We start from the raw sequence: 13,477 nt of genomic DNA on the forward strand, positions 1-13,477 counted from the left end.
ATTATTCGAATAAGGACTTCATGTCGCCAGATTGTAACAACAATCCTCATGTAATGTCTGATATGAAAAAATGTCAACAAACGCTGTGGCAAGCTTGAATGACGATGGATGAATCTCCATAACCCACTGTGCGACAACATTGCTGTTTTGTCCACCAATTATCAGTCTTTAACCCACTGTGCGGCAATATAGCCATCAGTTCATCAGTTCGTGACCCATTGTACGACAACATTGCCGTCTTATCCACCACTTCTCAGTTCGTGACCCACTGTGTGACAACGTTGCCGTCTTGTCCACCAATTTTCAGTTCGTGACCCACTGTGCGACAACGTTGCCGTCTTGTCCACCAATTTTCAGTTCGTGACCCACTGTGTGACAACATTGCCGTCTTGTCCACCAATTTTCAGTTCGTGACCCACTGTGCGACAACGTTGCCGTCTTGTCCACCAATTTTCAGTTCGTGACCCACTGTGCGACAACATTGCCGTCTTGTCCACCAATTTTCAGTTCGTGACCCACTGTGTGACAACATTGCCGTCTTGTCCACCAATTTTCAGTTCGTGACCCACTGTGCGGCTTCCCTCCTTTTGCCGCACACCCCCCGCCTAAAACTTTCAAAGCTCGCCATTTTTAAACGGCTCGACCGATTTCGCTCAGATTCAATACCAGCCTAGAACTAAGTAAGATCTTCCTTCTGTAAAAATTTCGGGGGGAAAGCTTTTAATTTGCGCGAGTTATCGCGCCCACAAAATTGAACCTCCCCCCACTTCTCGCCCCCACCATTCGAAATGTAATACTTCGATCTCCGTTTTTTTTTCGCAGAAGGGTAGTCCTGTTTCTCTTCTTTACATCGCAAAAAGTTTCATTCGGAAATGTTTTAAAATGAGGGAAATATAACCAAGCAAAAATCGGAAAAACCACGATGAGTCGGAAATACATACATAAATAAACAGATATATAAATAAATATATATATATATATATATAAACATGAATTCAAACGGCATGCATATTCGTAATCTACGACCCATGATCGATGCTCATTACATGGTCTTTGGTCCAGATCTGACATCAGGGGAGAACGCAATAGTGTATTTCCTTCGGAAAATACACTAAAACCCATTCTGGAAAGGCAATAAGGGCGACTTAACAATGTTTCCCTGACATTTCTAAGTTTTTCCTGACTTTAAAATTCCCTGATCAGGGTGTCTACTAGAACAAGCTGGCCAAAAATCAGTACTTGCACAGTACTTTTTCTGTACGTTCCCAAGAAATTTAGTACCTCCTCAACGGAAAAATTCATTACTTTTTCAGCACCTCACTTTAACGCAAGTCGAAAAATTTCAAAAATTTGAATATCTCGCTCCAACCATGACAAAAATGTCAAAAAAAAAAAAAAAATGAAACAAATTCCGGACCTTCTGGCGGAATTTTCGCACTTTTTCAGTACTTCCAGACCGCCCTTAAAAAATCAGTACCATTTCCAGACTTTCCGGAAATTCTAGACTTGTAGACACCCTGCTGGCATTTCCGGGTTTTTCAAGAATTCCCTGACTGCGGCAACGCTGCTTCTGTTATAAAAACACTCCTATTTTCAATTAAAAGAAACAATTCCATTGCACAGCAAACGGCGAGTCCCGATGCATGGGAACCCACTCGCGAACCGGTTTCGAGAAAAAATTGCGTCGCCTTTTCGGGCGAATTTAAGGACCCCGACGGAGGCGCCGGATACGAAGAGGGAATCCAGTGGTAACGAGGCAGTAAATCTGCGGAGCGAATGGGCGGGGGACGGGGGGTGTTTGTAATTCCGTTTGACGAGCCGTGAATGAGGCTGGAAATTAGCCTATAAAATCAAAACGAATTAGGCCGATCGACGGTGGCGGCGGGGCCAGGGCCCGGGCGCGCGGTGAGAATCCAATATCGATTTCCAGGACGACCGTGACACGCAATTGGACGTATTTCTGTCAAACGGAACTATGTGCATTATGACATGAGCCCTGAGACCCATAAGAATACGTGCATAACAGGGCTCACGTCATAATGCACATAGTTCCGTTTGACAGAAATACGTCTAATTGACGCCGATTCCGCGCCCAGCTCCAGGAGTCCTGATCTTACGACGCGCGCGAGCAGCCACCAGATCGTGACGCAAATTCCGCGAGAGAGTGTTGCTACATTTGAAAGTTGCGAAATTTTTACAAACAAATTTTACCTTCATTACTCGGCAGGGTTGCGGCAGAATTTAGGAGATGAAGTTCCCTGACATTTCCCTGATTTCCCAGAGACATAATTAGCAGTAGTTTCCGGGCAAATTTTTTGTTCGAAACATCAAACCTTTTCTAGAGAGCAAATGAAGGTGATTCAAGGACTTTTCCCTGATTTCCCAGAGGCATAAATAGCAATAGTTTCCGGGCAAATTTTTTGTTCGAAACATCCAACCTTTTCTAGAAAGCAAATAAAGGTGATTCAAGGACTTTTCCCTGACATTTACATGTTTTTCCTGACATTTCCCGGTATTCCCTGACTGTGGTAACCCTGTAATACTGCCGTCCAGAGGAAAATCGCCGTATGAACCTTCAGAAAATTTTATTTGTAATCATATCTAAAGTACATGAAAATTTCAAGGGAAAACATTTCATTTCTATTCATACAAATATATTCTACATTTTCATAATATTTTTGAGGTTTGGCACCTCTTGAGTGTATAAACGAAGTTTTTCTTTCGCTTGGCAGCGGTTAGATCATTGACTATACAGTGTAATATGGAAGATTTCCGCGCCGGACAACGAAAATAAGGCTGATCGAAACCACCAAAAAAAGATTGAGAAAATGTCATTTCAAGTTCCATTCGTAACCAGAAAGCACAAGCTCGGCCAATTTTCTGTTGCATTTTTAAACATACAGTCACTTAGTTGCAGAGTTTAAATTACCCACAAATTACCTAAAGCCGCATGATGAAACATTCAAAGTTAAAAGAATCGATTGAAGTCTGATCGAGACTCACCTCGTATACACCTGATGTAGTTATTGAATTCTTTCTGCAATTTGTTCGCCGCATTTTGCTGCCTCGTGAAATTTTGTAGATGCTCATCGAAGATATCGTCCGCTGTTCGATCTACCTTCCCGAGATTTTGTAGTAACTGAAACACAAACAAAAAATAAGTTTACCTTAGTTTCACTTCATACATGTTCTACCATACAGTAAGTACCATGAATTTATCAGATTCATTTTTACAAAAATTTTATGTAAATAAAAACGCTCTTTAAGTCGCAACTGGCCTAAAAATTGTAACTACACTATGTTGTAAGTTAGTTGGTCTATTCTCCTAGGGACTAGAAAACCCGCGTGAGAGATTTTCGCCTTGAAGATCAACGGCAAGCCTGAAATCATATTGCTCTTGGAAGTTATCGGTGTGGAATGCTGGATGTGGATAGTTAGCTTAAGCGTGAAAAAACGGTCCATTCATTGACATTGAATGAAGCGAAAGTAACTTGATACAGAGACGCAAACGCACCGATGAGCATTCGCATCACGCACTTTGGTTAGGTCAAGTAGGTAGAACCTGATCCGGGGGAAAGTTTCTTAATCTTCGACTAATCCATTTCTGTAATCTTTTACGGTCCACGATCACCTTCTGACAAAATAAAACGTCACAAAAGCCGGTCATTGACTGATAATATGTGCAAAGCAGATGTCAAAGTTATCTGACGGACGATAATATTCACTTGTTCGCGTTGAAGTGAATGCAAGAGGTGAGTGTGCTCGCCTCCGAGCACGGCAGTGTTGCCCTACGTATTAGGAGAGTAATTAATTTTTTAGAGAAAAAACATAAAGAAATGACCTGAACTGTATGTAACATGGTGAGATAAGAGCTCAAAAATGTTTGACTCTAATTGAAATTTTTGGCTTTGTTTTCTCCGGGAAATGGTGTGGACCCAGCACCATTTCACCACCTTGTTATTTTTTTAGTGCGTGAATAAGCAACTATAAAAACCAGCTTTTTTTTACAGAATCTCAACATTTTCGTCCTTTCTTTATCCTCTCAAAAGAAAACAAGCAAGTATTTTGGCATAACTGTCACGCTGCATAATTTCCAATTGAAGTTGAAGAAAAATCATGCAGAATTTTAAGAATGAAGAATGATTGGGTTTTTCGTTAACACTTGATAAAGTATGAAAAACGCAAAGTCGCAAACAAAAATCCGTGTTTTCCCCCTCTCCAAACCATCATGGCCAAAACGTGATTATGACACTAAGATGGATACAACTATTCGTGTTCGACGGATGTCCGTGTTGCATATACAAAAAATTGTAGGCGCTCTGTCTTTCCTCATGAGAGCACCTGGATCCAACTATTCGTGCGCCATGGAGGCCTGTTTTGCATACGCGAAAAATTGAAGGCACACTGACCATCCTTGCTTTCGCAGCTGCCAGGCCCCTGGTCCAGCAGCACAGCATTAAAAGTCGAAAACACAGTCTTAAATGCACCCCTGAGAGGTTGCGACGCCAATTTTGAAAACATTCACCCTATCATTGCCACAAGAAGATTCACCACGAATTCAGAGTTACAAATGGCGACAGGACGAATGGAAATAGTCGAAGGAAGCCCGAAGTGGCATCAGGAAAGAATTACGGATCACTCGTAGGGCCTCTGTCAGTAAACGAGCCGTAACCGTGTTTTACTTGACCCTTTAAATCCAGTTTGTTGACGACACTTCGGAAGTGCGGACGACACTTGCAGTTCACGTCCGACGAAAAGACACGACAGAACAATGTTTTTAAGATGAGTTCTGAACGCCTTTGCAACGAATCGATCATCGCTCTAATTTTTACTGCTTTCGAGCGACAGAACGCCGAAAGCCTATCGTGGCTTCTTACTTCTGAAAAGGCTCAAAATGCTGATACCTATGCAAGTTCGAGTTAGAGGCCGAGCCAGATACCTATCTAAAATTTTCTTATCGGAGCGCCCAGGCAAAGCATGTCTCTAGTATTCTTTCATACTCATCATTTTATGTTTGAAATTTCAATTGAGCAACTGCAGAGGGCGCCTGTGAGCGCCAAAACGTCTCCTCTACATTTCGTCGCCTACCTGACATAAGGGCGTAACTACAATCTGCAATGAACCCTGTCTTCTGTACAACTTAATGCTTTTCCGGGCTCATCTCGATGAGTAGTTTCGCCCTTATGTCAGCTAAGCGACGATTTGGTGTTTTTCAAGCATGTTCCTTTTGGTCTATCATCAATTTTTTCACGCGGTGACAAGTTTTTTAACTGTCAAAACTCCCTGAAATTTTGTTCTGACTTTTCATAGATATTGAAATATAATTTCTTTCCCTCCCCAGATTCTCCGTAATTTATGACATGATTTCTCATGAGGATTCACAAACGCGATATCATCTGAAATTGAGGGGAAAAAGGGGAAAAAAGAAAAAAAAAAACACAAAAGAAGAAAGAATTTCAAAGCTCGGCAGCAAAATTCCCGGACCTTTTTTCAAAATCTTGTCACACTGCTCATTTATTAAACTGGGCTGCTTCTTGGCTGGGAGAGTGCATAAAGCTAAACCGTCTGATATCCGCTGCCATTCTTCTTCTTCTCAGCATGACATAAGTTTGGATCCGATTTTTGCGGCGCCCGCCTCGCCGCTTGAGGACTATCGGAACTAGTAGGCCAATAAATCGATGCGAGCGATTTAACGTCTCAACAACAAACGATCTATCCACTTTTCAGCGTGCTTTCTCGAACGCCGCGCGGCGGCATGGCACGCGCCGGGCTCGCCGGGGACCGTGCCAGCTGTCAAGGACTCAACGCCGAGATAACAGTAAGTTATCATTGGGAGAGCATGAATCGTTCGGCTCGACGGAGCGCCATCTGGTCTGGTCGGGACGTCTGGCGTCAACGTACCCCGAGCGCTACACCCACACTACAGGGCGCGGCAGAAGTTACCCTTAAGGTGGATCTTCAGCTTTCGAGCGATGCATTCTAGGCACGATCGATGAATTTCGAATTTTAATAAGTTTGATGGATTATTTTGGGAAAATCTAAATTACAGTTTGAAGTTCAATCATTGAGGAATTTTCGGGCCAAAAGTCATCTTCCAAAATTTTCAAACAAAGTCTGACAGGGGTGCAGAATGTTCTCGAGCACGTGATATGATCGCAAGGCTGCTTGCGTGAGCAGTGGGGAAGGCTTTTTTTGCTGCTTTTGGGGAAGGAAACTGTCGAGGCGTTTTATGTATCATATGGATAGCAAAACATCAAATTTTGGGGGCGCCAAATCATAAATTTGGGAAAGTTAAGAACTTTTTGCACCCCTGTCAAAAGTACTGTTTTCATTCTGAAACCGATTTCAATCCATCAATATCGATGATTGATTAGAAACAGAACGCACTTTTGACCTTGATGAAAGACTTATTGGGAAGATGATTTTCGGCACGAACATTCGTTAAGGACTCATCTACAGACTGAAATTTCGATTTTCCCAAAATGATCTGGTATAATAAATCGGTGCACTTAAGGATTGTACCTTAGTAAGGGGAACACGGCCGCTGAGCCTCAGAAATTCCCCGGTTGACCCCTTGATAGATCCCATTTTCCCCCGGGTTTTCCAGGTCCTACACGCTGTTCGCTAATCTTGCCTGAAACAGGAAGTAACAAGCCCTGTTTCTAGACTTGTACAAAATTTAAAGGCACCCTGTGGTTCTCACTCCTACAAATTGCCTCTCTTCCGATACATTCACTTTGCCAAATTCATCGAACACAAGATTTACGCGTTGAAGGCGTAATTACGGCGAACTGAGAGTTGAAACTTGCGAGCTTTCACATTCCGCGGGATCGTTATTTTTTTTACAAGCTCATCAATTAATTTTAGCTTCGGCGCTGGCGCTGTGGCGTGTTGAGGGAGTCTTAAGAGCTTATAGCTCTCCGAACGTGCAGTGCTCTCGTTGAATGATGACCGAATTTCTGCACGTTTCTCGGCAATTTATAACGTCGTTTCAGGGACGAAGGAACGTAATTTTTTACGATTTTTCATGATTTTTCACAGAAGAGGTTCCCGGCTGAAACCCCGGGGTTCCCTTTCATTTTTCTCGAGATTCTCTTACTAGGAATTCAGGACTCATGTCATGACTTGGATGACAATGTTTTTCATTGGAATTTCCAGGCATTGTAGATCCAATTACGAGCAAAATTTCCTCGATTAGAAGAAAAATACTTGCAAATTTCACCGAGAATTCCTGATTCTTCAATGAAATTTTGTCCACGTCTAAAAGTTTATAGCAATTTCCCTTAATACGGTACAGCTGTAATATTAAAAGCATTAAGAGACTATTACCTTCCAAAGTATTTTCATACACGAGTAGTTCGAAACTCAAGAAAGCAAATAGAGATAACTTAACGTTTTTTCCCTGGCATTTCCCGGTTTTCCCGGTTTCTTCGGTTTTTCAAGTATTTACTGACTGTGGCAACCCTGTTACTTGCACCAGAAACTTCACTGTGCCGTGCACCGTGTAAATCGACATTTTTTCCCCTGCGATGAGTCGCCTTTAACCTTTTTTCGATGGGTTCTCGGTGACCTTTCATTCCAGAGCTCGTCTCCTGTTGGCTCATCGGATGCCGCGTTTCTGCCCGCAGCGAGCATGGATCCGACTTTTCGAATTGGCACGAGCGGTTAGGCAACCGCGAGAGCACGACTCGGGGTGCAAGGACGGCGACGCGTCGAAAGGGAAAGGGAAAGGTGAATGAAATGTGGGAGGAACGTGAGTTGATTACTCTCGTCCTATGAAAGTATACCGTAAAAGCCATCAGCCATTGCCAAATTTCCTTCGACGAATCATGAATTTCCCGAAAAATTTATGAATATGTCTCTTCCAATTTTTCACAGGATTTCCTTTATAGTTTGATTTAAAGGGTCTAAAAATTTCAAGGAAAAATATTCACAATTTTTCCCAAAAACAAATATTTTCTGAGAAGAAATCTGGCAACATTTGAATGCTTTTACGCCGTTTTGAATTTGCAGGGCAGATTACCTGTACCACGAACTACGACTAGACAGTCTCCGGAGTAGATACGCCGGCTCCCTACGATCCACGCCGTAAACTTCAACAACCATAACCTCAGACACAACATTTTTGAGACCTCACTGCGCTGGCGCTAGCATGCCCACTGGCCAGCCTTTTAACGAAATGATTTTCCAGCTTCTATCTTACAAACAAATTTGGTTACGTCTGCGAGATCTTTTCCAAAACTGTAAACTTCGAACAGCCTTGCTGGAAAAAAAAATTATTAGGCCCCTGATGGACACATGCAACCAAAAAGAAAAACATTGCAAAATAGGCAAGAATTCTCGTTAGTTTCGAAATGTGCCCGAGTCCAAAGTTAAAACCCTGATATCGTACTATTATTATTGTGACTTTTAAACGCCTTTTTGTGCCGAAGAAGTGCGATTTGTGTATCTGGAGGCTCCTAAGCACACAAAAACGACCGATCGGCTGATCGTTTCACTCGACTTGGGGTCAGTCACTTCTGACTTTTGAACGGCATTTTGTGTGGAATATGTGCACTTTGTGTACCTGGAGGCTCCTAAGCACACAAAAACGACCGATCGGGTGATCGTTTCACGCGACTCGGGATCAGTCACTTGTGACTTTTAGAACGGCATTTTGTGTGGAATATGTGCACTTTGTGTACCTGGAGGCTCCTAAGCACACAAAAACGACCGATCGGCTGATCGTTTCACGCGACTCGGGATCAGTCACTTGTGACTTTTAGACGGCTTTTTGTGTGGAATATGTGCACTTTGTGTACCTGGAGGCTCCTAAGCACACAAAAACGACCGATCGGCTGATCGTTTCACTCGACTCGGGATCAGTCACTTGTGACTTTTAGACGGCATTTTGTGTGGAATATGTGCACTTTGTGTACCTGGAGGCTCCTAAGCACACAAAAACGACCGATCGGCTGATCGTTTCACTCGACTTGGGGTCAGTCACTTGTGACTTTTAAACGGCATTTTATGTGGAATATGTGCACTTTGTGTACCTGGAGGCTCCTAAGCACACAAAAACGACCGATCGGCTGATCGTTTCACTCGACTTGGGGTCAGTCACTTCTGACTTTTAAACGGCATTTTGTGTGGAATATGTGCACTTTGTGTACCTGGAGGCTCCTAAGCACACAAAAACGACCGATCGGCTGATCGTTTCACTCGACTTGGGGTCAGTCACTTCTGACTTTTAAACGGCATTTTGTGTGGAATATGTGCACTTTGTGTACCTGGAGGCTCCTAAGCACACAAAAACGACCGATCGGCTGATCGTTTCACGCGACTCGGGATTAGTCACTTGTGACTTTTAGACGGCTTTTTGTGTGGAATATGTGCACTTTGTGTACCTGGAGGCTCCTAAGCACACGAAAACGACCGATCGGCTGATCGTTTCACTCGACTTGGGGTCAGTCACTTGTGACTTTTAGACGGCATTTTATGTGGAATATGTGCACTTTGTGTACCTGGAGGCTCCTAAGCACACAAAAACGACCGATCGGCTGATCGTTTCACGCGACTCGGGATCAGTCACTTGTGACTTTTAGACGGCTTTTTGTGTGGAATATGTGCACTTTGTGTACCTGGAGGCTCCTAAGCACACAAAAACGACCGATCGGCTGATCGTTTCACTCGACTTGGGGTCAGTCACTTGTGACTTTTAGACGGCATTTTATGTGGAATATGTGCACTTTGTGTACCTGGAGGCTCCTAAGCACACAAAAACGACCGATCGGCTGATCGTTTCACGCGACTCGGGATCAGTCACTTGTGACTTTTAGACGGCTTTTTGTGTGGAATATGTGCACTTTGTGTACCTGGAGGCTCCTAAGCACACAAAAACGACCGATCGGCTGATCGTTTCACGCGACTCGGGATCAGTCACTTGTGACTTTTAGACGGCTTTTTGTGTGGAATATGTGCACTTTGTGTACCTGGAGGCTCCTAAGCACACAAAAACGACCGATCGGCTGATCGTTTCACGCGACTCGGGATCAGTCACTTGTGACTTTTAGACGGCTTTTGTGTGGAATATGTGCACTTTGTGTACCTGGAGGCTCCTAAGCACACAAAAACGACCGATCGGCTGATCGTTTCACCGACTGGGATCAGTCACTTATGACTTTTAAACGGCTTTTTGTGTGGAATGTGCACTTTGTGTACCTGGAGGCTCCTAAGCACACAAAAACGACCGATCGGCCGATCGTTTCATGTGACTCGGGATCCCTCAATTAATTAAAGGGCCAAATGATTCCATACTGAAAGACGTTTCTTGGGAACTGAAAAACGTGCGTCAAGAACATTTCTCAATCACCGAAAAAATTGGACTGAACATAGGTTTCCCCGTTTTTTGGAATATATTTTTTTTCCCTTTCCAAATTAGGGCATATTTCGAAACAAGTCGCTCATATCCGCTCCGGATGAGAAAATCTAACCTCGACGTGAAAAAAGGCGACCCGCTAAACTTGAATTTCGATCCGCCGAACGAAAACGTAGCTGCACACTTGTAGGGGCTCTACCCTTGCTCCTCTGACGTAAGCGCGTACCTCAATTCCCACTTGAACCCTACCCTCCGTGTAACCATCTATTTTCCGGGGCTCATGTGGAAATACAGATACGCCCTTGCGTCAGAGGAGACGCTATGTGTGACAACGGATGCCCTTCGGCCTTCCACATCCTCCTATTGTCGTATCCGCGGTAAATCTGCGATGCGTGCGCTACGTTAGAACCCCCCCCCCCCCCCCTCCCCCACTCTTCTCGACTCCCCCGCGCCTACGAGAAGGGGACACGACGGGAACAGCTGGACGATGCACGCGCGGAAGCGTGACCGGTGCTTTACCAGGCTAAGAAAAAACACCGTATGAACATCCAGGCGTTGCCTAATTTATCCGTGGGAAATATTCATTTTCGAAGAAAGTTTAAAATATTTTTTTTTCTAACTTTCAGATACTTTAGAATGAATTGCGGGGAGAGTGTACGGAAAATTTTGGCGATAAATGTGTATAAATTATCAGGAAATTTCAGTTTTAATCAGCGGAAGTTCGGCGACGTATAAATGAACATACGGCGTTCTTCCTAAGCACGGCGTTGCTGGTGATGGTTGCTAGCGTAACGCGCAGTATCAACGAATTACGCCGTTTCGTCATCGTTGCTTTTCGTTCAGTTTTTAAAGTTGCATGAAGGTCGCTACGACTCCAAGCAAGTTTGACCTGTGTTTGGATCTTCTACTTGAGTCTACTTGGATTCATCGAAGCAGTTCTGACATTCAATCCGGCTTCTTGTCTTACTTTTAACAAGACAGAGACACATTCAGTAAACTATCATACCTATAGCGGAAGAGAGGGAGCTCAGGTGCTCTTTTAAGTCCTTAATTGTAATTTTGCTTTAATGGAATTTCGATAAACGTTTTGCGTTAGCAGACGCCAAAAATAGATGCCGTTAATGAATAACGTCGAATACTTATTGTAAGTCGTTTTTCAGACGAAGGAACGTAAACTACATTTTCGACGTTGCATTTCTACTGGCAAATTAAATTTTTACTGAAAAACTATTGGGCATTTCTAACTGAAAATTTCATGGATTTTTCTTCTGATCGTGAGCAAAAATCATGAACATTATAGGCAGGAATCACAGTCATATTCTTGTAAAAATAGAATTGGTGGCCTAAATTTTTCAAAACTGGAATTGAGGTGCGTTTTCTCGTCCGGAAAAAGACGAATTTTTCCGATCCGTTGACCTCCCCCGCTACGGCCTCTCCACCCTCGTCAGATGCCTTCTAGCCTCTGCCAACAAAGAAAGTTCCTAAGATCAGCAGAAATACTCTTTCTTTTTCTACTGACGTATTGATGATAGACTAATAATAACTGGGACACATCCCTTTTCGTCAGGCTCTCAAGTACCGAGCACATACATATCACCGATGGATATAAAAGATTCGTCAAACTAATAAAAATAAAAACTGCAATAAAAACATTCAATCATCTTCGAAAGAGAAAAACGCCATTTCTATACCCATCGCTTGGGCGTTCGTCCAGTTGCGGAAATACAGGACAATAAATTCGACTGCAGACTGTCTATTGAACTTTCTTCGTGGGTAGATTCATCATGCAATTTGGGCCTGAAGTCAGGAGACAAGACTGCCATTCTAAGCAGAAACGCCATATGAACATTCGAGAATTGCCAAATTTCCTCTTAGAAAATAGTTATATTGGAAGAAAGTTATGGGCATTTTTCCTTGAAATTTTCAGGAACTTTAGGTGAAATTGCGAACAAAATTACCCTAGAAGCAATGGCTCTAAAAAAAGTTCTACAAAAAGTTGTGCAAAAAAATGTAAAACACTTTTAAATTTTAAGAGTTTGTAAATTTTTAAGTAAAAAAACTCTTAAAATACTCGTTTTAGGAAACCATTTTGGGGAATCCTTTTAAGTAAAAAAATAGTGTTATTTAAATTAAAAGAAAACGTAAAATTTACGTAAAATTCACTAAACTATATCCTCAATTTTTATGGGCTGCAACTGTTCCTTTTATACTTTTCTGCTCGCCACATTTTTTCCTCGTTTTTGCCCGCAGGAAGCTAAAAAAAAAATACGTTTTTACTTAAAATTTACGTAAAAAATTTGCGTAAAATTTTTCTTCAAATTCGAGGGTATCTGAAAAGTTGGAGGAAATATATTTACAAATCCCGAAAATTCGTGATTAACCAAAGGAAATTTGGCAACGCCTGAAGGCTCATACGGCGTTCTTCCTTAGGACGGCAGAGGAACTCCCCGTTCGGCTTTTTTCAGGCGGTCCTGTCCCGCGCGCGAGGATGCGCCCGATGACCCATTTCCAGGATGCAAGTGGTGGATGTGGAGTGTGGAGTGGAGCTAGACTTACGTAACCGAATTGCGGCCGCCGCGGCGGGGAGTGCAGTCGCAATTGATAAAATTGCATTCGCGCATTTGCATAAGCGCAGCGGTGAGTGGGGAGGTGGGGAGGATCCACTACCACGTTCATTGTTCTCGTTGGACCATTATGATTCACAGGAGGGTTGCCGCACTTACATCCAACACGAGTTGATGACCGAAGGGAAAAAAAGGGAGGGCGAACCAGCGAATGACAGGAAATCCATGTGATTAAGTTACACTGGAAAAAAAACACATTGGATCTAGAGTCAAGACTCTTAGAAACATCGACAAGAAAAAGTACTCTTGATTCAATCAGAATCTAGCTTAAATCAAGAACCAAGCCTCTTAATTTAAGCGGATTTCGTTTTGATTCAAGCAAAAATCCGATTGAATCAAGAGTATTTTGTCTTGTCAATGTTTTTAAGAGTCTGGACTCTAGATCCAATGTCTTTTTTTCTCCCAATGTAAGCAAAATATGCCTTACGGTGGAGGAAAAAATAAAATAACTATACCTCAGCTCGGAGGGATTAATTATTGGACCGCGTTGAGCAGA

General features: G+C 42.9%; 1 protein-coding gene across 4 annotated transcripts in view; it reads right to left on the reverse strand.

Annotated features, from left to right (window-relative positions):
- Positions 1-13,477, reverse strand: part of Amph (amphiphysin) — a 124,487-nt gene that overhangs the window by 42,721 nt on the left and 68,289 nt on the right. For all 4 annotated transcript variants that reach the window (XM_072299459.1, XM_072299457.1, XM_072299456.1 and 1 more), the window contains exon 2: positions 3,004-3,139. In XM_072299459.1, coding sequence (XP_072155560.1) covers positions 3,004-3,139 — 136 coding nt within the window. The remainder of the gene's footprint in view (positions 1-3,003; positions 3,140-13,477) is intronic.

Source organism: Bemisia tabaci, chromosome 4, assembly GCF_918797505.1.
Source record: "Bemisia tabaci chromosome 4, PGI_BMITA_v3".
Taxonomy (NCBI): Eukaryota; Metazoa; Arthropoda; class Insecta; order Hemiptera; family Aleyrodidae; genus Bemisia; species Bemisia tabaci.